We start from the raw sequence: 25,443 nt of genomic DNA on the forward strand, positions 1-25,443 counted from the left end.
ACATCAATGCTAACCCGTTGTCGCTACTAAAGTTATTGGTGAGATGGTCAAGGAGTTTATCTATGGAAAGGGATGAAAAAATTGTTCCTGTGATGAAAAGATGAATGACTAATGCATGTTACACTTTTGGGTTTAGCATATAGGCAGTTCCTTTCCATTACAAGACTGTACCAGAAACAACACATTTCACTTAGTGCTTACATATAGACTTCATTACTGAACTTGACTTCATATTCTCCTTTATCAGAACAGCTGCTCATACTGATGCATATATTTAATGATGCATGTATTTTACTACCATGGAGAGCACTAAATATTGAATTTACATAACAATAGAAAAACTTGTTTGTTAATTTATGTTATTTGATTAATATCCAATTGCTCCACACTTTACCTAATTGTGACAAAAAGCCTTGCATTAATTAATATGGCCTCTTCCAGGACTTCATTTTGTTTTACAGTTCATTTTGCATTTATTCTACCCTTGTTATTCTACTGCTTTTTGTTATAATTTTCTATACACCTGTGTTTGCCTTATCACTGTTTCTTCCTCTAAAAATACTAATTAAAGGTTTTTACATTCACTTTTACGAAAAGATTAATACAAATGTTGCGAGCCTTTTAAAAATCTAGCCCTGGGCTGGACCTGAGCACTCCAACATCTGTAAAGCACTTCCCCAGGGAACGTGTACAGCTTCCAAATTTTGTATTTAGAGTGAGGAACTGAATTCTCTATTCTATAGAGGATTTAACGGGAAACAAATAGACTCCACCAACAGCTTCACCAGGGAATATTTACACTGACTAACCAGGTAGGAAAAAACATAGGCAGTGAAAAGAATGACATCAGCTTGACAGCACCAGCCAGCCCCAGGCGAGGTGACCGAGAGCATGTCTCCAACCACCCCTGTCCTCTACATGAACAGAACAATGTAATTCTTGCTCTAAAAGACTAAGCACAAACATTGCAAAGCAGAAGACATCTGCCCAATTATGTGACAGTCCTCCATAATCAGCTAGAATCCCTGCTTCTCCCTCAGGACAACCACGATTTAAGCCTTATCTCTTTATCACATGCCTTTATAGCCTTGTGATGTCACCCAGATCATTTATCTAAACAGTACTCAAGATGTAACTCAATACAAAAAATATATGCATTTTCCATAATGCATTTTCCAAGGCCAACTTGAGGTGGAAAAGAATTGGACTTTACTTTCCTGAAACAACATGAACAATTCCCTTCTGTTTACTTATTCCTCCAGTTCTCTGCAGTGTCTATGGCTAAATGAGAGCAAACTTATCTCTGGAACTTGTAAGTTCAGTCTGCTTAATAGATGGGTTTCCTCAACCTGATGACAGATAACTAACCGTATAGCCCTCTTGCTCCATTCCAGCTGATAAAATGCATTAAAACCAGTGATGAGTACACCAAGCACCTCCCTAAGATCACCTGGGAGCCAATATGGCCACACTTTCCTGCTCAGCCTCTCCTCTCCAAATTCAAGAACGTGCCCTTTCTGGGGCCTTTAGCAAGGCACGTTCTAGACAGGCACTTTCTTGTTAGCACAGACTTGCACTCTGTACTTAGGACCAGTAGGACACAGGCTGGCTCAGACCTAAAATAGCTGTGCTTGAGTTAATGCTGAAAGCCCTTCTGAGTGCACAGCATTTTCAGATTGTGGCTGGCAATTTTTTCCTCAGATTAGAGGAAGCAACTACAAGCCTGAACAGATGGATCAATTTTTTAACATTAGCAAGCACAGTCGTGGCTAAGATATCCTTACACTGCTGTGGGTCACATCTATCAGGGATATATATCATTGGTATGGCTGTTTTATATGTAATCATGGTGCTATTTTCATTTGCAAAAAGCTGCTATAGCCAGCTGGTAGATGCTGTCCAATGAATGAAAAAGTAGTGTTTAGAAATAAGAAGCCTCCTGAAAGATCAAGCCTATGAAAGTCTGGAAACTGTCCATGCTAGAAGTGTGGACAACAGACACATTTCTTGAGCATGAGCTTTGCACACAATATCAAAATGGAGAAATCACTCACTCCCCTTCTGCATCAAGTCAGTAAGGAGCGTGAAATGCAACTACTTAATTTCCTTATACTACTTTTAATACTAAGAGCCCCACAAAATTGCCAATTATTGAAAGTAATTTCTTCATACTTCATTGTACAGACACAGAGTTCCACACCCAAACAACAGTCATGAAAATAAAGACAAAGACTGGTATTAAAATGCCCAGGCAACTACATTATTCTGCAATGAAATCTGCAATAAAAGAGGGCAAGGGAACAATTGCTCTAACAGCCCAGAATGGATTTGTATGCATTCCCAAAATTCAGAACTTAAGATACTTTCTTTATTTGTTATGCCTCTTCCTGTAACAAGAGAAATGTTTTTCTAATGATAAAGGTCAGGAGAAAATTTACTGTATTTTCTAATGTGACGTATATTTGTGATAGTGTTGTATATATTTGGGACACCACTGCCAACAGTACCAAGCAAACAGCTGACTATAAAGTGGCTAACACAGATACAAGTGAGGAAGAACAGGGCACTTCATTTTTCAGTTACACATTCCAGTTCTCTTTGGCAGTTTTGCAGTTTCTCCAGCGCCTGGCTTTGATGCAGCACCCTCTCACATCATTACTGCCTTTTTTCCAAGCTGCCTGTCAATATGTCATGCAAGAGGGAGCTAGATAAAATCATTATCTGAAAAAGGTGAGCTTTGGATGCTTATATGGGTCAAACAAATGTGCACTGGAACTCAAGGAGATATACAAAGGGTTGCTAAAGGGAAAATGTGCTCACTGGAGCATATTTCAGTACATTTAAAACACATATGCCTTTCTTGGTGGTGCAACTACTGTTCCTTAGTTTCTCTCTACGATTTAATTAAGAGCTGTGCTAGGGGGTGCTGCAACTTTTTCCAATTAGAATGTGTTGCCCAGAGAGCTCTTAACGATCATACCTTTGCATGTTTCTTCTTTAAGGCATTCAGCTCTTTCTGCTGTTTCTTTAAATGCTTTATGTAAGCCTACAAAGAGAGAAGTTGGATCAATCTTTCCGCGGTCATCTTGACTGTAACCAGATAAAATCCTGGCTACTTAAATAATTAGGATCATATTTTGAAAAGCTTCTGTCCATCCTTACCTTCATTTGCTTTAAATCTTCTATCTTCACTTGAGGAATGAGGTCTATACCTAGAAAGGTATTGATACGGTTTATCTAAAACCTCATACATATTAGTATATCTCATACTTTTTGAGTTTTATCACAAAATCCTACATTTAAGTCAGTAATTAATTCATGTTATTTGCAACATAAAAAAATAAACCCAAGTTAATGAGAAAATTATTCATCAAGACATAGCAAAGATACAGTTAATTTCCTTTTCAAGTGCACTGCTCAATCAATTGCCTTGTGAAAAAGAGAAATGAATCAATGAGTGTATTTTAATCTCTTACAGTTCTGGACTGAAGTGTCAAAATACAGCAATCTAAGAATTGAAAAAGCTCCTGTTCTGAAAGCACAGCAAACCATTTATGTACATTAAAAATGAACCACACAAACTTCAGAAATTTGGTCCACAGCTGGAGACAGCGCTGGCACCACTAATTTTGGGGCAGGGAGGCTTGGGTAATATTCTACATAGCTGCATAAAGGGTTAACTGAGTTTAGGTATACTTCAATTCAAACCACAAAAATCAAGGGAGTGAAAATTTACCTGCAGTCTACATGCTAACAGAGGTAAAATTTGCTTTTGGTTAATAGCAGACTATGAGAAAAGGTGCAATAGCTCACTTCAAGACTAAAGGAGAGTTAAAAATGGAGGAGAAAAAGAATCATAAGTGAAAATTCTAATGAAAATTCAATTCAAAAAGCAAATGTGTCACACATGACTAACTGTACTATCTAGATGACTGAAAATATATTTTGATTAGCTTAACTGCAATGCAAACAAAACCCAATCTCATCTTTATGCTTTAATAAATTTTTGTGACGTTATGATTTTTTGTAACTACTAGGCACATCCTACATATAATCATTAATAAAAATGTCAATGCAATGCCATGAAAATTGTAATGCATAGGTTTTTTTTCTGAGGTTTTACATGAAAACATTCAGGTTTTCATTAATACAGTGGTTAACTAAATATGTTTGTAGTGTTAATAGTGTCTGTATTATATCCCCCCTGCCTTGTAAAGGACTTTCTGCCTTTAAAGTGAATTTAACTGAAAAAAGATGCTTTCAGTTATGATGCTGTAAAAAGAAAGGGAGGGGAAGGGGTGGTAGGCAATCTCCTTAGGTAACAAGATTTTTTATTTACTTAGAAGCACAGGGTCCTGCTCAATTATATGGTATTAACACTAGTCTAGTAAATGAGACTGGAACATATTTAGGCACAAATAAATCTTGAAGCTGAAGTTTTAAAAAATATAAATCACTTCTATTACTGAAAGTCAGCAAACAAAAAATCACAACATTCCTGTGCATTTCAGAGCTTTCCCCAGACACCATATCTTGCTGGATACCTAATTTCTAATAGCAAGGCAAGCTGCATATTCTAACAATGGCAGAATTACTCAGATCATAGAGATAAGTAATACAAAATAAGGATGGTTACATGGGATATAAACATGACCAGGTCTATTTTAACATGAGAGAATATGGATAAAAAATGGTTGCAGATGAGAACGTTTAAGTACTGAAATCTCAGTTTAAGACCAGGGCTGCATCAGGTGTGCTGCCTTCTAAACAAACTTCCTCAGGATTTTATCTAAAAATGCAGACCCATTTACTTCGTTCACCAGGAATTAGTTGCCAACCCCAGAAAATTTCATGTTTTATTAGTGCACAATAAAACTAATACTTGTGCACCTTGGTGATGATACATGCAATAGGGAAACATCTCACTGCATAAAATAATCTGAGTTTTACACCAGGGAAGAACTTTGAAAGAGATCAGGTGTCAGAGAAGACCTGTTTTATTGCCAAAAGTAACTCTAGAGAAAGAGCACCTTGTTTCTCACATGTGTGTATTCAGCCATGCCTGCTTAAGTTTAAGAAAAAGAGCAATCAGTGCTGCTTTTCAGTCCTATCAATCCCTTTGGGCCAAGGTGGATGAAAATGAAGCAGATTCTAATTCTTGTGGCTCATTAACAGCAATATTTATTGTGTTTCATTCAGCTGTACAAATCTGTTTTCTCTTTCAATCTTCATTACCTGTGATGATATGTGAGCAACAACTAATCCCATTTGACTCTATAAGACGATTTTGTAAAGTGAACAGTGAAGAGTGAGGAAAAAATACTTATTCACTTATAAATGAGCACATTTAATATGGATGTTTTTTACAATAAACATGCCATTTCCATAATCACTGTTCAGAATAAAACCACACATTGCAAACATTTCTAATTGTTGGGAAATATCTACAGAATCCAATGAATTCTAAATACCTTTAATTACTTAAATCTGCAACTCTGCCAAGGGATTTGTAGAGGGAGGAAAAAAAAAGCAGAAGAGTTTCTGTGGAGTACACCAGAAAACAGTCATTCTTATTTTGTGTTATAGAGCCACTTTAGAATTATACAAAATTTATTTGCAATTAGACAAAGACCACTCTCAATATCAAAACAAGTTACCTTCTGAAAGGGTAAGAATGAATACAACTGCAAAAGTAAAATTGAGTAATGAGTACTACTTTGTGACTGGCTGAACCACTTCAGAACAGAAGGAATGGTACATGACTTTTGCCAACCTTTCTTAGCGTCAGTCCCAGATCCTGCCGTGGTACTCGGTCGAAGTTCAGAACTGCTCTGAGGCGTTACGTTGGCTTTGGCATTATTGGCTTTTCCTTTTTTATCATTCTTTGAAGTGTCATTTGGTACATCAGCTATATCACTCTGAAAGAAATATTCACATAAATTAATTGCTGTTTCACTTGTAGTATAAAAGTTGGGGTATGGGAAATTTCTGAACTTATTTACTTTAAACATAACCAAGAAAACTGCAACAAACTTTCAAACAACACTATACTCACTAAAGCATTTGCAACCTATTTTAAATGGCTACCTACTAAAATATGGCTCCTTTCTCACTATTTCTACTTCTCAGTGGTGTGTTAGTATGATTTGTCAGTCAATAAGTGAATGATATTTCAGGACATGTAACTAACATAAGCCAATGTATTTCAGAGCAGGACCAAGAGGCTTCTATTTGAAAATGAGAAATGATAAGGGAACATGCATCAATTGGAGAAGGATTGGTTTACTCAATAAAACCCCACATAGTATGAACACAAATGGGCTGTATTTGCCATTAAGTTCTACTTACAGTTTCGATACCCATAGCTCTCATTTGGTCTGCTCTTTTTTCTGTGATAGACAAAAATTTCTTTGGATCTGATAAAGCATCCACAATATCTGTAAGGGAAAAATGATCAACTTTTTATAATCTTCAGAGGGATTTGGAAATCAATATTTTGTGAGAGTGTTATTCTACCCCTGTTATCATGAGCCATGGCTTGCAACAATAGTCTGACTTTCCTTAGTGATCCTGGCAGAACTGAAGGTGCTCCTCACTGCAGTGTTTGCACACACCAGGAACATCAATCAGTTCACAATGCACCAAGAGAGCGGTACTAATCCAGGGATCTTATTTAGGAAACACACATTGACCCTGTAAGACCAAAATTGCCCTAATTTATTCCTAGTTGATGACACTAGAATTTGAGACCAGAATGGGATCTCCTGAGCCACAAAGCACTGACGACTTTGCCTTTTGGTTATTTGAGGGCGTGCGGACTGACTTGGGACTGCAGAGAAATGTAGAAAATGCTGTTATAGTTCCTAGTTAAACAGCAGTTTCAGATGGGTGGTTAAAGCAATTGGGAAAAATCTGTTCTCACTCGCCTTTGTGATGCTCCATGTCTGGAACATGACAGGCTGTGAAATGGCTTTTCAATGAACCATAATGGCCAATATTTGAATCTTGCAAATGACACAGCACCACTAGTGGTATCATAGACAGCACCAGATACCATATAGACTGTTGAATCTTCTTTCCATATGCAGTGATAAATGTGCAAGCATAGGTTTACAGGAAGACAAAGACATATGAATTTTTACCTGCACATTGAATAATCCCTTTCCATGCTTTAATTTCAAGAGTCAAAGAATTCACAAATGGCAAAGGACATCCCCACAGTAAGAGATGATTTTACAAGTTAAACTGATTCAGCATCTATAATAATAATGCATTCAGAGACCACAGCAGTGATCTGTTTTGATGATCCCTCTGAAACTGGAACTTCAGTTTTAGGGAGGAAAGGGTCACTGGTCTCAGTTAATAATCCCTCCTTGTCAGAACAGTAACTTAAGAAAGGAAGTTTGAACACTGTAGCCTGACTGACTCACCATTCACTACAAAATATTGTCATTTAATTAACTCAGGGTTTTTGTCATGACTCTTAGGAGGACCATGGAGACAGTGCTCCATTTGCAAAGAAGCTGTTTCTCTGCAGGATGCTGCAGAGCCCTATTTTTGGCTGCTTATGAGTAGAAGACAAATGCTTTTAAACCCTTACACTCTAGATGGTCTCAGTAGCATGATAGGCCATTATTTCTGCAATGACGGTTTTGAAACTCAAGGTTTTCATCATCATTTGAATTTTGCCCATGTTTCCAGTCATCTCTTCAGTCATTTTTCAAGTTAGCTTACAATGATGCAAGATAGAGGAGCTGGTCCACTGACCAGGTCTGTAAAAACATCCAAGCCACCAAAAGCTTTGGGAAGAAACCTGCTATCCTTGTGCAAACCAAGGGCTGGACTCTAGTATCTTCCTTCCAACCTAAGTTGCTCTACAAAATGTTCCTCTGAAGTCAGCGGATGCATTTTTTAAGCAAAAAAACAGAGATAGGGTTCCCATTCCATCCAAAGTTGTATTAAAAACATAGCATTACCCTGGACAACTCTGTTTATCTACACAAAGAGGTCGCCTCCAAAAACTGTTGTGAACCAACTATGTCTTCTGAAATCGTACTTGATATACACAAAACCCATGCAGAATGTTTTTTCAGCCCTAACAATGGCCTTGTAGCTCTGCACGGACTGTTTTCCCTTTCCCTAACTTAGTAACCATGCCTTTTTGTCCTTGGCATCCACCCTTCAATGAAAATCCAGGAGTACCGTGCTAACGTCATTTGAAAATGGAACCTGATTATCACGAGCTTCAAGGTACAAATGACTAACACGTTTGTGAGAGTGAGACCTTTGTAAATTGTATTACTAACCATATAAGCACATCACCAAAGGCTCAGCATTTCTACAAGGGCAATGTGACTCATCACTGCTTCTCACATTGTCATTTGTGCTCTGCTTATGTTTTTTTTCTCCTCAGTGAGGTAAGGTGGGGGTGGGGAGTAGCATTTTGTAGAAGAATTGCAATTAAATAAAACGAGGAAGATCACTAGAAGAGTACATTAGAGAGGTCTCTAACCATTAACCAAAGCAGTCTTGCTTACTTACGTACAGACTTCTATTATAGAAGCTTCTCTTTGGAGAATGCTACTTGATTTGCATTAATTTGTGCCACTACTGTGTCTTATTTGGAACGGAGTAACTGATGCAGATAAATCATAAGAAATTACTAAGTTATATGAAAAATTAAATTATGCATCTTTTAAAGCCTACAATGGATTACCCATTCTACTTATTACTCAGTGCAGTTTTTTAAATCTTAATCATACAGGTTAAAAAAGATATGAAAAGGTAGGCAGCTATTGAATTGAACTACACCTTCCTACAGGTTTGCTAAAACAACCACGGAGATCCTAATGACAGCCCATAAAAACAATGAAAGGTGCACTGCAGATGATAAGTAATTAAAAAACACATGCCAGCTCTCACTCTAGTGTCAAAAGTTACTTTCCAGTTGTTCATCATGTTGTCATTCTGTATCGATGAGAAAAATACACAAAACACATCAAAACTATCTGGGAAGAGAGAGGAGAACTAATCATGGAACTTATTTAGTTATGTTAATATTGTCTATTTTTAGCACTATGCCAATATTCTCAAGAATACAAATGTGGTTTTATTTAAAAAAACACATCTAGATTCTGCATCAATTGTTTATAACTATAGGTCAAGCAATATACATAAAGTACACGTTAACCTTACAAGTATTTATGTCAGAAAATATGTACTTAAAATCTAAAGAAGAATCTTTAGAGAAAAATCAAATTCAGTTAACTGTAGTATTATTTCCTATATTATTTTGTCATTTAACAGATACATGTCATTTATCATTAACACTGAGGCTGGTGCTTGGTCTGAAAACTGATTTCTTAACTGAATACACATGATTTCCAAGGAGTGAAAATACTACATCTTTCCAGTCCTTGGGCATTGTGTGCCTATTTCTGACATACGGACATGGCAGTACTTTGGTGCTTCACACCAACACTTAGGATCTACAGCACACTGAGATACAGGTTTATCTCACCTCCAAAACCATCAGGCACATATGTTTTAAGCACGATGTTGCAGAAAATCGTTGGAAGAGAGAGTGGTTTGTTGCCCTCATTGCGAAGGGATATGTGTCTGTAACCCGCTTGTAGACCATCCAAAGGCAAGATCCTCTGACCAATCAACTTGTTGTTGTCATCATACACTGCTATTCTCAGGACAGCAAGATCAGGAAGAATAACCTGGAAAGTCATAAAATGAAGAAATTCAATGACTCTAATACAGTAGCACCCTCCCCACTTCCCAAGTTTGAACCATTCACTTTGTAGGCCAGAAACAGACTATCATCACTGTAAGATAATGTAATTCCCTGCAAACTGCACACTTTAAAACAAATCTTTCCCAGAAAAGCTTTCTTTCACCCCAAATAATGGGTAGATTTCAGAATATGCAAATCCTGCAGCTTACAGTTACATTAGCTAAATATTTTGCATATTTATTTTTCATTACTGAAGACTGGTGACCTTGATAAGGCAGCAGGCAAATACTACCTGGGAAATGACAGATACAGTGGCAAAGGGTAGACAGTGGTAAATCATGAGGAACTATGACAGGAAGGTGAGATTTGGGATGTATCCAAAAGGGCAGTTGAGAACAGAAAGAGTGCAAGCACAAGCTGATGAGGATGTATGTTGAACTATGGGTTCTGCAAAAGGGAGCAGCAGACAGAGGAGGGCAGGACAGGGTGATAGACCTGCTGAAATGACATGTCACCAGCACAAGCGGTTGTGCCGTACTCACGGCATGAAAGGTACATGGTATGCATGGTGGGCAGGGATGCTGCCAGCTATCTGCATCTGTCAGCCCCGAGCTGGACCCACCGAAACAGTAACAAAAAAAGTTTCCTGACTTCCCTGGAACAATGGTGCTGCCTCTGTGCATGGAGCGGTGAGGAGAAGCCCCTGCCAGCCTCCCTCAGCTGTATGCTGGGAAAGGTCTTCCCACTCCTTCCCTACCTGGCTCTATTGCTTGTGGGACAAAAGGGAAGCCTAAAGTAAACTGTGTCTACTATCTCCCTCAGACTGTCCCCCTGCCACTTTCATGGTCAGTTTTAGAGGGAAAAAAACTGCTTTTGGTCTCTGAACCCACCTGAGCTATTCACAGATGTGCTGCTCTACTTGACTATAACTTAGCAATCCCAGCATGGGTTACCACCAGCACTCACCCCATCCTCCCCCTTACACAACAGTGATGACACAGAACTTGGGTTAGAATGACTGAAGCTTTTTAAAATCAAAATAAAACCAAGAAAACATGACAGAAAAACAATCAAACATGTTACCTGAGAGCAACTGTGTAGGACTCAACTGTAACCCAAATAGGGCATGTAGAGTCACTCCCCTACAGGCCACAGATCAGCACATCTTTCATTACGTGATGGGCTCGAATACAGATTTGCTAAGGAGCAGGAGTGGGGACTAAGAAGTTTATCACTCCCCCTCCGTGAATTTGTTCTATGGCATCCTGGTAGGCACTTCCACACTCATGGCATTTTAGCACTCTGCAACCACATCTTCATTTCCTCCAAACAGAGGAGTTGTTCCTGCTGTGTTTATGCCACTCGTCTGCCTGGTCATCAATGTATGTCTTGATTACAGTGCTACGCGTGATATGATAAGGGCCTGAGGTGAAGAAAAAGAATCTCCTGGCTGACTTATGAGTTATTCAGGAGAATGTGTGACCATGTAATTGTTCATTGCAGAATAGAGCAGAAAGTCCAAGGAATATTGGTATCAGCCATTGTACCCATGCCATGATACAAAGGTACTGCCTTTTATATTGAAGCTGTGTGCACCCTGTAGTTTATGGGCCTTTTGATTTAAGAAATCAGAAAGCAGCAGATGCTGCCCATATGGTCAGTAAGCCATGGGCAGCATGATTGCCTGTCATTGTACTTAAGCATCTTCCCTGTATCTCCTCATTTACAGAGAAAAGCACTTGAAGTCACATTCATTCCAGAATATATTTGAGTCCAGAAAACCCCCTTGCATTAACTACATTTCTATTAAAAACTGGTTATACTGTTAAGAAAGCAGATTATGTGTGTAATATATCCAGGTGTGAAGTGTTACCACCACTAAGCAAAGTCTGTCACTTTGAAATAAAAGAGCAACAACTTTGCATGACAACAAAACAGGTGGAAGCAAAACAGACGTTATCAAAGACAGCACTGCTAATACATGTAGTCTGGATGAAACTCCAGCCAACAGAAGAAAAAAGAATATATATATATGTGTGTGTATCATATATATAAAGACTGAGAGATAAAAACTGAACATGGAAACTGATCTCTCTCTTTAAATCCTCCATACTAAGAAAAAAGGGTTGTTTTTCTTTTGCCATTAAATTAAAAAAAAATAAATAAATAAGAAGGTACATGATGCACATGGACTACTGAAGGAGGGAGCTGGCAAGACATGTGAGGAACACAGCACCCTTCCAACTTTTCCATGTAATAACATTGACCTTAGCTCTGGATGCAGCATCTCACCTGCCCTCTGGGCTGAAGGAACAGTGCAAGATAGCAGCCACTGCCAGGGCAGGGAAGAAGAAATCTCCAAGGAATGATGGTGTCCAGCAGCGGGGGCTCATTCTGAGCAGACTGCATACCTTGAACACAGGCATGGCTACAGAGGAGGTGGCTACCTCCGAGTGGAGGGAGGAAGCAAAGGTGAGGGAAAAGCCAAACAGAAACAAAAAAATAAAAATCATGTGACAGCTACAGAGGTTATCCATTAGAAAAATCAACCAAAATTTGTAAAAAAACAGACACACAAAAAAACCAAAAGCAAAACAAACAACCTCTTGAAAGCTTATTTCAGCTTTAGATTGTTTACTGCAGTAAACAGGAACCCTACAAACCCTTTTTCATGGGAGCAGTACTTATTCATGTGAGCAGTTGGACTGAAGCAGGCTGGGGGGGGCTCAAGTGAGCAAGGATGCTCATGTGTGTAATGGCTGGCAACCACAAACTGTGCTTTCCAAGTAACCTACCTTTCGAAATACAAATGATTCTTCATTGTAAACAGGGTTCAGACCATTGTTCATCACCATGCGTGTTCGAAATTCTTTACGTATCGTGTCCGTGGGTAAACCATACATATCCACTTCTACATACGTACCAATTTTTTTGTCTGATAAGAACTGACCAGATATTACCTGCAACATAATAACATAGCAGTAAAGTAATACAAAGTATAGAACATTTTATGAATACTGGAAATATTAGAGAATTTTTATTGACAGCAGTCTTGAAAAAATGCTTCTTACAGAACCGATGTATTTATTTCATAATATGAAAATAGTATATTTAGTGCTAAAATTGCACTTATTTAGAAAAGCTTTTGTGATAGCACCTTAAATATATCCTTATTTTGAAATGATTGCGGTTACTATGCTATGGTATTAACAGCTTAAGTCAGTCAGCCTGATTAGCTGATGTCTCACAGATGTGTTCACCACATTACTGAAAAACACTGAATGAAACAACCAGACTGGGCACTGCTGTTCCGCAACTTTAAACTTTCTGTTCAGAAGCGCTGTCATCTATTATACGTCTTGACTACAAAGAGGTGAAAGGAAGCTATTGCTCTGCTTTCACTTAGGTAAAGGTTTTAAACTAATCACGTGTCAGTCTAACTCCATATTGTATGTAGTGTAGGATGTATTGTAGGGAAGTGTAGGATGCTTAAAAAGCAAGCAAACAAACAAAAAACCCACATGACTCCTCTATATTGTTATGTATATGAAGATTCGTTGCAATTTTACTCCAAGTCAAGATTAATCACCACAGCAGGTGATTACCCCAGGGAAAAAAAATTATTCCATCAAGATGATCTACTACTTAAAGATACTGCAAATATTTCCATTGCTATGGTCAAGGAGGGAAGAAAAATACTGAATCATGATTTCACAGATCTAAGCTCATTTCAAGTCCTTTTCTTTTCATGATCTAACATTCTTCCAGGGAACACTCGGCATAACAAATCTCAAACGTTACGTAGCTGAGGCATACTATCACCGGCTTTGGTCCACTCAACTCCTTTATAACAGAATTTATACAGAATTTTATACTAGTTTTAGTCACGCATGAACAAATAGCAAAACGTGATCTAAGAGCTATCTGTAGTGACACTTAGAACTTATGTTCTCCCCACCAGATCCCATTTCCTTCTTGGGGGGATTGTACTGTCATTAATGTTAAAGAAAAACAACACTAATCAAAGGTTTTGTTCTTTTGGAGGTGCAAATGAAACTTAATTGAACGTCTAGAATGCACAAGGAACCCTTGGTTGGACAGAATTTGACATTTCCATGTTGCCCATAGAAAGTGCTAACTGAAAGTTTAAGTCTTTTGTTAGGCTGCATACAGGGTTTTGAGCAAAGAGGGTAGAGTGTCAAGTCACAAACCAGGCTTTACCATTGTCAGTCTCCTTCCAAAACACCTCACCATGCTTTACAACTACGACTAAAGTTTTATGGAATTTATTACTCACGGATGACTCCAAAGTAAGGACCTCCATCACATGAACCATTTTTCTCTACTTACTTTGAAAATACCGTGTCCATGTCTGCCCATATACTTTCTTGCTCTACGGTGACAAGTGATGTTTGTATAATTTCCTACTGCCCACAGAAATGAACTTGGCTCATTTATTCATTTGTGTGGGCTGGTGTAATTCAAAAAGAACATGAGGGGGCTTAAAACTCAGTGATAATGTTGCAATAACAAACCATTTCTAACTCTTTCACATTCCACTCAGATCAAGTAAACAGAGATGTCTAAGCCAGCAATTAAAAAAAAAAAAAACCCAAATAATTTGATGAAATCCACACGATCCAACCACATTTTCTGTAGGTTGCCTATTTCTGTTGACAATTAAATGTGATGACAGAATTTTGTCTATCGCTGTTTTACCTGTACAGAACATGTTGCAGCAATTACACCATCTACAGGAGTTTCAGAGAAAGGGTCAAACGTTCGATCTGGTCGTCGCATGAAATCTGGTTTAAGTAGATACCTTATTGCACAAAAGAGAATAAGAAAATTATTCTTGTGTATAAATTAAAAATGTATTAAATACAAATAAAAGGGATGTTCTAGCTTTAAACAATGAACTCTCTTAGAGCACTGTAAAATACAGACTACTATTCTAGCTGCAAGTGTAAGGAGCCAAAAGGAAATTTTACACTTGTCTAGAATACAGATAAATGTTAATCTTAATTTTGAATTAACAGATACTGAGAGATGAAATCAACCCTGGATTTCAAGCCGAAAATAAATGCAATATAATCAAAGACATTTCAAAATAATTAAATAACACATTGAGTAATACATAAAATACAGTAAGTTATCATATAACAAAAAAGTAGATGCTCTCATTTGTTTATTTCTTTAACACTTGGGAAAAATGTAGCAGTTCCATAGAGTCAAGCTCATACAATGAATTTCAGCTTGAAGCTAATTTTTTCATCTCGATTTTAAAACCTTGGGGGAAACAGCTGATAATGTCAGTGCTGACAGATTGTTAATTATAGTAGCATGAAAGGTACTCCCGTAATAACACTTCCAACACATCCCTGAGGACTATACCCTGGATCAACATATCAATGAAGCCGATACGTGCTCTGATGAATCAAAACCAAAGGATTCTGCCATCAAAATAGCAGTTGATCACAGAAATGCTGTGCTACACATGACAGCGGCTCTCGTCCACTGGTGGGAAGAAAACATGTAACTGGAATCATCTTGCTAATTCTGTAGCCTTGACAGACAACAGCTGCTAGAACATGATTTTTGATCCACCCCTAGTCTTTCCAGTGAATCTCTGGTACACAGTGTTATAAATTCCTAGATAGAATTCACAAATAATTTTAAAACGCTGGAAAAATTGCAATGGAAAGAATATCAATGCTTTCTCCCGTTTTTTCATAAGGTGGCTTCTGTTTAGGAAAGTAACATTCCTCATTTTCCTAACATTATAAATGTGTGTGATTTCATAACGTTTTATTAATCTGAAGTAGGTTATAGGCAGAAGGCAACTATAAAAACACCCTTAGCTTCTGCTTCAGGCCTGCTGAAATAAAAACCGCTGAAGTTCAGAGTTTCACCAGCATAAAAACTGTAAATCAGAGAAAAATGGAGTACAGACAGAAGGAAATGTAGTTTTTTATTTTCATTGTCCTGTGTGGTTTTTGTGACTGGAACACCACCGCATTTATATTGCATATAAAATATACCACTATCTTACTATGTATCACCACTATATTACTGTAATACCACAAGACTGACATCAGAATCAAGTAATTTAGTTGATAATGATGCCTGTCCTCCAGAGAATTTGGCAAGAGTGAGTATGTGCTCTTTTACTAGGCTTGTGGGTTAAATAATAAAGGAATCATACTCTGCCATAAAAAAGCTTTGGTTTTGTTCTATTTCTGTCATTCTAAGTGAAATGACTGCACCTTTGTCAAAGCCAACAGCCTCTGCCTGAGGAGCTCACAAGTGAAATAAAGGCACAGAATGGCAAAGTACTATTTTGCCCATTCTACAGATAAGGAATTTTATCAAGCTTCATCTACTCAGATTTCCTTTCTGAAGAAGATTTGCATTAGTAAAAGAGCTGTTTCTTCCCACAATGAGTTTGCAGATTTTAATGTGTTTCTGGACTGTCATTTCCTATAATTCATCAAACTTCTCCTTTCTCTTGATGTTAATGATCAGCCCATTCTATTAAGGTATAAACTCAACATATGAGAAGAATCTATCACTTGAGCATACTTTTCCATGCAAAAGTCATGAGCAAGAACTCAGAGATCAAACATTTCAGTATTCTCTGTGAAATTTGCTCTCCCACTAAAGCATGCAGATTAAAAAAAATATTCCTTATGTATTAAGACTCAACCTGTCCAAGTAAATCTGGCATTTCTGTGAACTATGCAATGAATCTCCATTCTGAGGCACATCTTCAAAGAAGGACTGAGAACAGAAGCCAAAGATGTATTGAAATAACTGTGTATGATATTCATTATCTTCATAATTTGCACACAAAGCCTCTTCTATCTCATCTGTAGAAACTGGGCATAATTAAAAAGTGTATTTATCAGAATACCTCCTTGCAGGAGATAATTCTCCCTGAAATCTGCTAATTTCTGCTCTTCACCTAGCATCCCATTTTTCTCTTGTAACACATAATTAACAGTGACAAAATTTTATTAAAACCATAGCAAGGGATTCTGACAGTGACAACAGTTGAAATCATATCACTCACCCGCATGATCCATTATATTCAAATTTCCCTTGATTCAGCTGCATTGCTAAATCTATTAAGAGAGAAAAAAAATGACTGTCTTTCCTTCTGAATAATGCAGATCACGAACAATCCTTTTTAGAAAAGAAAATAAGACTTTGTCCAGAATAAGCAGCTTAGGTGAAAATTAAATGTAATGTGTATAAAACACACACATCTAAGAAATAAAGGCCATAGAAAAACTTCAGATTTCTTCAGAGTAATAACAGCTTTATCAACCAAGCTGTGCTTAGAAAACAGTCTCTCCCTGAATTTAAACACAGCCGGTAGGCAGAGAAGCATCAGACTATGGTCACAGTAATGCCTGGGATGGGACTTCCATCATTCAACTTTTGGTATCTATAGTGGAGATGTCTCCATTCGTGATAGTGATCTAGAATCACTTCGAATATTGGAGAGATACCAGCACTTTTAGCAGTGCAATGATCTCATTCTAGGGCAGCCATGTAAAATACGCTAGATGAGACATCCTAGAAGTGTGTTTTTCTCTACAATGACCATAGACAACTCCCTCCAATGAAGCAATCTGTATCCTGATGTCTTAAGGAAGGTGAGATGAACATTGCACTGGTTTTCTATGGACTTGATTGAACAAAATACCAGAAAAAGAAACTACAGAGATCCCAGCAGCACATTGCTTACTTTCAACATTTAAAGCATCTGAATTGTATTCAATGCATTATTACGGCATTTGTATACAAAGACACAGAGCAAACACGTAATAATCCCATTCCCCTCCAACCTTCTTCCAAACTTCATAAAAAAATATAACGTTTTCCTGTAGGTTTCCAGTTACACTAGAATACAATATCCTTGTTCAGCAGTAACATAGTTATTCTCTCACCCAACAGACTCTGCCTTCAAAAGGGAACAAATTTTTTCTGTATGTTCTCCATTACAAAAAAATACAAGATTCTCATACGCTCGTATCAGTTATTATTCTCTTAACTGGGCAGCCTTGACTTCTATTTCCTCAATTATTCTTCAGCCTGTCAGCACAGCTGCATCATAGAAGACTAATACCTGAAAGTTGCTCACTTCCAATTATTCAATTAACACTCTTATTTTTCAATACAAAAGGCTTGAGAATGACCTGCAGTGGGCAGAGGCAGTGTTGGAAAAGAGCAAAGCTTGCACATCTGCTCCAACCTCTAAATCCTGCCCAGTGCAGCACTTTACAAGCATCTATCCCCATACAGTTTCTCTTGCATTCTCAGCTGTGCAAAGCTCTGCAGGACAGAACTCAGGGCATGATCACCAGGAGTGTCTGCAGTACCAAACACACCGTCTTGAGAAAGCACAATAAAAACCCCTACCCTGTTAGTTATATTCACACCTTCACTGAACAGGAACAACACATCTCCTCTCAGTTTATGCTGTGGAGAGGTATTTACGTTCCCTGGCATTGTTCTCTACGCTGGGATCCCAGACCCCATTCTACGATGCTAAACAAGACTCTTTAACACTTCACAGTAACTGGTCTAGAAATGTATTTGGCACAGAATCATTACTTTTTACCATCTTAATTTGTGCACTCCATCTTTACTTTGGAGACATGCATCAAACTGTGCTGAAGCTGTGTTTTGTGAAAACACGTTTCCCTGTAATTAATACTTTTTATTAATAAAACATTTATGTGAGAAATTACAGTACTCTATCGTTTTTCTGTGAAAGGGACCTGAATTTTGCATTCATGTATGGCTTTTTTATTGCTCCTTGTCTTACGCTTCTATAATTCCACCCCACTGTATTATTTAGCCATATGTCTGTTTCCTCAAAAAATGCCAGAAGCAAATCCATGGCATCTGTTTGAGAGTTACTGCCCAAGCCATTCTCAGGATTGAGGTTCACTGGTCGTTGGTGCCTACCTGGGGTCTGATAGTTCAGTGAGACCATCTGGCAGCCAGCGTTCCAGAAAATTTGAGGCATGTAATTACTGGAATCCACACGGCCTCCCTTTGGGTATATCCGACTCATTTGTCGTTTATTATAACTGTATAATTCATCAAGGAAAATGAAATAAAAATATCATAGAAATGTATGGTCATATCCTAGTATCTTTAATATTTCTTACATTAATCTTACTTTTTCTCATCCCTTTTCCTTTATAGACATGGAACACTGTAAATCTAGAAAATGTACATTTGTTGTTTATTTGCAGCATGAGTAGAGAAGTGGCATGAGGAGGTGAAAGGATACTTTACAAACTCAATGGCATGGGTCTTCAAATACCCTAGTCCGACTGATTCATTGAAAGAAGACATATTATGATGAATATTACGTTCTAGAAAAAGAAAGACATGGTGTGTTAAAACACTGCTGTAATGACAAATCAAACCTCAAAATCATGCATTATACATAATAGCAGGAAATAAATTCTGGTCTGTTTCCCCATTATCTGTCACTCATGGAATCATATTATACTGAAATTTCATAATATTTCTGACTTGCCTTTTTCTTCCTCTTCTGGGAAATCAACAAAACTTTCAAGTGTTTTTTTAGGACAGAATTGTTATGCAGAGCCTGTGTTGTGTGGCTAGATAAGGCAAAACAACATGATAGATGGTCTAGTGTGCAATATGAAAGCATCAGCTAACTGCTGACCACTGTGACAATCACACTCACCTTACTTTACAGAAAGATGAACTACAAAAAGCAGTTTAGCTGGAAAGGCCTATAGAATATAATCAATCTCATCAGCTGCATGTTCTCCCAGTTATTTAGTGACTCCGTGTGGATGACCAAAGGAATAACATGCTGAATTTACAACCATGAAAACAGAAATCTAAAAATATACTCATGACTGTCATTAAACTATAAGAGTCTTACACTGTTTCTAGACTCAGAAAATGTAGAGATTAAAAAACTACCTAGAATGAGCAGACAAATACTTTTATTTCATTCAACCTTTTATGTTACCTTCTGCTACATCGAAACCTTGAAATTTTACAGGTTGAGCATAGTTGACCATTGTTGATAAATATGGATGTATATTGGTTGTGGCACCTACATATTTGTAAGATGCCATCCATGCTTGTTCATCTTCAACAGTTACTAAACCCTGAAAACACATTAAAAAGATTAATCACTATTTGTGTGTACAAAAACAACTGTTGGAATTTTCAAATGTGATACAAAATCATACCCAAATCTGCAGAAAGTTAAAGAAAGTGCAAGAAAAGTGGAAATTTAATGTCACCAATTACGATTTATTTTCTTACTGATATATGCACCGAACACTCTCAACGTTACAAGATGCATGCAAGAGGACTGATGATAGAAAAGCTCCTAAGCAGTGGGTAAATATTACATGATGTTAGTAGGATAACTTTGGGACAAAAGAGAAAAATTACAACAGAGTGCACAATGGTGGGAGATAATGATCTAGCTTTGCCAAATAAATTCCTAACAATTGTAGTGTAATATACATTTCCTGATAGTAACTGTGGTGGAGCAATGCCAACTTGGTACTGAGTTGAACCTTCTCAACATCAAAATATGTATAGGTTCAATTGCCAACCTTTGCTAATAAAAGCAGAACAAAATATAGGGATTGCAACCCTCAATGGACAAACAGATGTAACAAAACCAACAAGAGACACAGTACCAAGCTCACATTCCCAGCCACTTCAAATGATAAAAATCTGAATCCATCATTCACAGAAAGATGCACTATATTTATAACAGAACTTCAAAAGTTTTCTGCAAGTAGCTCATCTGCAAAAAACCCACAATAAGAAGCGCTTCTCATGTGGATCTGCCTGTCCAGCTTTTTCCTTTCCCTAAACCAGTTTCAAATACATTCTTTCCACTGAAAAAAGGAAAGAAAATGAAGGATCTTGTCAATCTAAGCAAACTCTGCAAGGCTTACTGTTCATGGCATTTTTCCCATAAACATTTTTGCTTGTTCTCCCACCAGTGAACCAGTTACTAAAAAATCTAACCTACTGTAGGCTGACAGAGAACTTCTGCAAGGAAATACTAAATATATTCAAAAATTCTTACAGTATAGATTTCTTTTTTCAGAATACACTACGGCAACTCATTTACCCAGGAGATGGGAGAATAAAGGAAATGTGACACTACTTGCCAATATTATGGGCATGTACCTGTGCAGACACGTTTCAAAAAAATGAATTCCATATGAAGTGAAACAATTTATGCCTTGATAAGACAAATATAGTCACAAGGAACGTCATTGTCTGGATGCAAAGAATAGCTGAGTTATCAGAATGAATCCAGGTGCATGTGTTTTTATGTGCATTTTAGACTGAATCAAACTTCCAGTGGCCCATGAAATCAAACTGAAACCGTATTTTAATGCTGATCACCAGGGCTCAACCCAACTGCTTTTCAGAAATACACATACTGAGGGTTCACAGATCTGTTCTCTAAACATGTCAAATGGTACATAGCTTTACTGCTAGAATACAGGCATTTTTTTTGTTATTAGGTTAACGTTTGTTAATAGACTTCAGATCAAATTAAGGCCAAATTTCTTCAAATGACCTAGTCCTTTCCCAGTGTCTTCATTTTTGGAAGGCAAATAATTCAGGAAGAACTGAGCACCCATCGTCTAAAAACCAGGCTCCTTCAATGTGCCTCCTGCTGACTGCTCAGAATTGCTAAACATATTTTCCTCTCTTGATCCATATATGTCTATATAACAAACTGCAGTGAAAAGGAAGTCAGAAGGGTCTATGCATCCTTAGTGCCAAGGGAATAATACCCTATAGACTACAGCTGTATGACTGCATTACTGACATACCAGCTATAAGACAATGTTCTAAGACAATCTACTGGTCATTGGTTTTGTTTTATTTTATTTACTTGCAGACCCATAATTCATAAAGCAAATGGGCTGTACTCTTTGCAGTGTTCACAACTTTAAAACTATGAATTGGAAAGGGGTAAGGATGGAATTTTTCTTAAAGTCTAAGGAAACAAAGGAATGGTTACAACAGGACAGGATCCTTTTAGAGGCTCGAGAAAACAATGGGATAAAGTTGATCTCTCTACATTATTTACACCTCCCCACCCCTCAAGAAAAGAAGCAGAATCCACTTACAAAACAACACTGACTGAAACAAACTGTGGTTAGGAATAGAAGTAGCTTTCATGAGAAAAGAAAAGGAAGAAGAAGAGCAGAAGGAGGTGGGAAGAGTCTTACAGAAGGGATTCCTGGGAGAAGATAAATGCAGAAGTCCCAAAGGAAAGCAAAAGGAGGAAAAAGAGAGGAAAACAACGTGCAGTCAGGGTAAGGGAAGAGGAAAAAAAAGCAGCAGGGATGATACATCTCAACACCATTCAAAGAACTGCTGTTTCCCAGTGCATGACATTTGAGATTGTGATCAGATGCTTCTAAAGCAGGCAAAAGTCATGCAGTCCTAACCCCAGTATAAAAGTGCAGCAGAAGATAGATACCCTAGATGAGAAAAGGAGGTAAGAGTCACTTTCAAAAATACTTTGTAGGGGCAGTGAAACTGAGCATAAAGTTGTTAATTGTACCACTGAGAATGCATGGTAAGTAATATGTATGTTATATATAAAGCAATAAAACAAACTACATAACATCCTATGTGTCACCTTTTTATTGTTTTCTTGCTCAGAATCTTCAACAGCCTAAGGGAAAAAAATACATATACATTACCCAAAGAAAAGGCAATAGGAAACACTCTCATAAGGGAAAAAAAAAAATCCTCGAAAAGTTAATGCATTTAGCAAAAATATACCCATTTCCACCTTCCTGTGTGGCTCATCTGTCCCATACACTTGCAAAAATTTGCAGTTTCTTTCAAATTTGCATACAGCAGATATGAAATTCAACAGCTGGGTAGCAATGGGAAAAGGAAGGATGGCAGACAGTTAAGCCCAAACCAGTCCTATCACCAGATGCCAAGGCCAGGAAGTTTCAGAGAAAAATGAAAGAATGACACACCCAGACAACATAAAAGATCATCTGAGCTGGATATGCAAGTTGCCCAGGCTCTGAAAACTTAAGGCTTCAGACTGCTGTAAACTGTGCTTTAATGCTCACATTTGGAAAAGGCCTATCTCAAAATGTTATTTGCAATGGGACAGTTCGCTGTTTATCTTTAACTATAAGCTGCCACTACTGAGAATCTTAAGACAGATAAATGTTGACTTGGCACTAGATGTACGTCTCTAAAGAATAAGGATCAAATCACTGATCAGCAAAGAAGCAGAGAAGTTACCCAAGGGCATATGCTGAGGATGAGTAACTAATCTGAAACAAACAAACGAACTAATACCCAACAAAAGCCCCCACAAAAACACCAAACAAAAACAAATCAACCCCCACGACACTCAGGTAGTTACGTGAATCTAGCCCTAGAGCAAAGACATTAAACCATACTTCACTGGGAAGATTCATAAAAGTCCTGAAGAAGCAAAGATGTTGACTTGAAAAGTTATCAAGAAGGCAGGTGTGATGTCTCCATGATATTGCTAGAGAAATACTATCAAGGGCAACCTGTACTATGGAAGATTTTCCATACCTATACTTCTATGTGGAGTAAGATCCAAAGGTAGCCAGGCAGGAGAGAAGAAGTGGCCAAAATACTTGAGTGACAGAGGAGCAGGATCTCATAAGGTATCTTAGCATTCACATATAGGTTTTGTTCTGTAGTAAGCAGCAATAATACCTTCAGTGCCAGAGCAGCCTTAGTCTGGAATTTCAATATCCCGTATCTAATTACTGTCAAGTAATATTCAAGTTATTGAGCACAAACTGATAAACTGTACTACATCAGGCATGAGCGGAACAAAGAGGACCTTACCCTGTCTGCCAGCTGGCTCCCTGGAATAGCCCCCCTGCCACACCATCCCATTGGGGAATGATCATCCTATTTTGTCTTCATTGTTGCAGGTAGAAGGGAGAATCTACTCTAAGAGTTAACAATAAGAAACGACCCATGGAATGCCTATAATGAAGACACAGGATGCAGTCTTGCAAAAAAATATTGAGTGAGGAAGCTGATATTCCACCTCATATTAGGCCTCTGCAACCGAGATGCAAAGTAAAATACCAGAAGCAGGAAACTGTTTTCTGCTTGTATACTGTTTCCCTACACACTGATTCTGCTTCCCCAAAGAATATTCTATCTGAATAAGCAGAGAGTATTTTCAGCTACAATATTTTGTCTTCTCGTGAACCTGAAGGTTAGGAATCCGGTCAAGATCTTGTGTTTGACCTTCTGACAACACGTGCTGTGATGCTTCCAGAAAACAAGAGTGGCTTTTACACCCACCTCCATGGAAAGCTTCCAAAGAAACATATAAGAAGCAATCCCACCTTTTTGACACTGATGGCAACAGCTTCTTTTTGACTGTAATCATCGACAGTAAGGTCACTTCCAAATTTGTACTCTGGATGAGCTTCTTCTTCCTGGTCAGCTGCACAGAAAAGAAAGACGGATCAGTGCAAAAACCACAGCAACTGCTGCTTTTGTGAGAGATATGATACAAATGACAGTTGAATACACAGGTTTGGTTTGGGCATTTTTTTTAAAAACAGAAATAAAATCCAGAGTTTTAGACTTCCAAACATTAGTAGTAAATTTCAGCTAAGGCATGAGATTCTTACAGATTTGACATGGTTAGTAAGAAAAAATTCATTTAGGGCATTTTTGAAGGAATCAGTATAATTTGCTTAGCAAGAGAGCAAAAAAACCCCAATAGGCTTGGGGAAATAACAAGAAATGAAGACAGAGTTATTTAAATAAAGATGTAAAAAGTTGCTCGTGTCCAGACTTCTCATGTGCATTGTTACGTGCCCCTACTACAGGGAATCATTTTAATTTGCTTTTAAGGTGATTCTCCATCAGAACCTAGTGTACTCAAAAGAATCTAAAAAGGTCTCTTACAGACACAAAATCATTAATCACATTATTCATATGAATTTAAACAGTTTTAGAAAATACTTATTTGAGCCTCTTGGTAGTCTAGCACGCAATTAATAACACACCACAATAAGAGCACTATTAGAAATAAGCATTCCAATGGAAATTAGCCTCCAAAACAGCAGAATCTCCTCTGTGCTCCTTGATCTCCTGAAGAAAGATACTGAGAGGGCTCTCCAATTAACTGTTGTACTTCAGTCTTTTTTTAGCTGTGTAAGGACAGATACCAGATTTCGACTGCAAAGAATACACTTCATGATGCCCCCTACTGACTGCAACAGCAGTGGCTTTGTGCTAGGAAAAAACAAAACAAATCAAGGAGGGGACCCAAGGGGCAGGCTGAAGCGGGGCCATTCAGTTTAACAGGGGTCACAGGCCAGCACCTTGGTACAGGCAACACATGATTTACCTGTTCTGAAGGTGGACATTTAAAGCAGACCAGGTGAATCACACCCTAGATACATCTATTTTACTCTGTTGGCTATAAACACATTCCACATCACTAGCTCAGATCCAGATGTTTACACTGAACATAACTGAAGTTTGGCAAGAAAAATCCTATCCCTTGTTTTATCCTTATAAAGTGTAATGCAACAATCCAATCTGATGTTGACGCAAGCATTAAAAATACTGACAAAATCTGCTTTCAAAGCAAAGATCATAGCTTT

General features: G+C 37.8%; 1 protein-coding gene across 4 annotated transcripts in view; it reads right to left on the reverse strand.

Moving 5' to 3' along the window:
• Positions 1-25,443, reverse strand: part of PLCB4 (phospholipase C beta 4) — a gene marked incomplete at its 5' end in the record, with an annotated part of 81,100 nt that overhangs the window by 20,809 nt on the left and 34,848 nt on the right. For 2 of the 4 annotated variants that reach the window (XM_080342933.1, XM_080342931.1), the window contains 13 exons: positions 2,981-3,046; positions 3,163-3,212; positions 5,774-5,918; positions 6,349-6,437; positions 9,521-9,725; positions 12,538-12,702; positions 14,462-14,564; positions 16,815-16,866; positions 18,722-18,846; positions 19,053-19,137; positions 19,773-19,914; positions 22,440-22,475; positions 24,169-24,269. In XM_080342933.1, the coding sequence (XP_080199059.1) occupies positions 2,981-3,046; positions 3,163-3,212; positions 5,774-5,918; positions 6,349-6,437; positions 9,521-9,725; positions 12,538-12,702; positions 14,462-14,564; positions 16,815-16,866; positions 18,722-18,846; positions 19,053-19,137; positions 19,773-19,914; positions 22,440-22,475; positions 24,169-24,269 (1,364 nt within the window). The remainder of the gene's footprint in view (positions 1-2,980; positions 3,047-3,162; positions 3,213-5,773; positions 5,919-6,348; positions 6,438-9,520; positions 9,726-12,537; positions 12,703-14,461; positions 14,565-16,814; positions 16,867-18,721; positions 18,847-19,052; positions 19,138-19,772; positions 19,915-22,439; positions 22,476-24,168; positions 24,270-25,443) is intronic. The other 2 variants (XM_080342934.1, XM_080342932.1) reach the window with 1 other exon arrangement.

Source organism: Nesoenas mayeri (assembly GCF_963082525.1).
Source record: "Nesoenas mayeri genome assembly, chromosome: 3".
NCBI lineage: Eukaryota > Metazoa > Chordata > Aves > Columbiformes > Columbidae > Nesoenas > Nesoenas mayeri.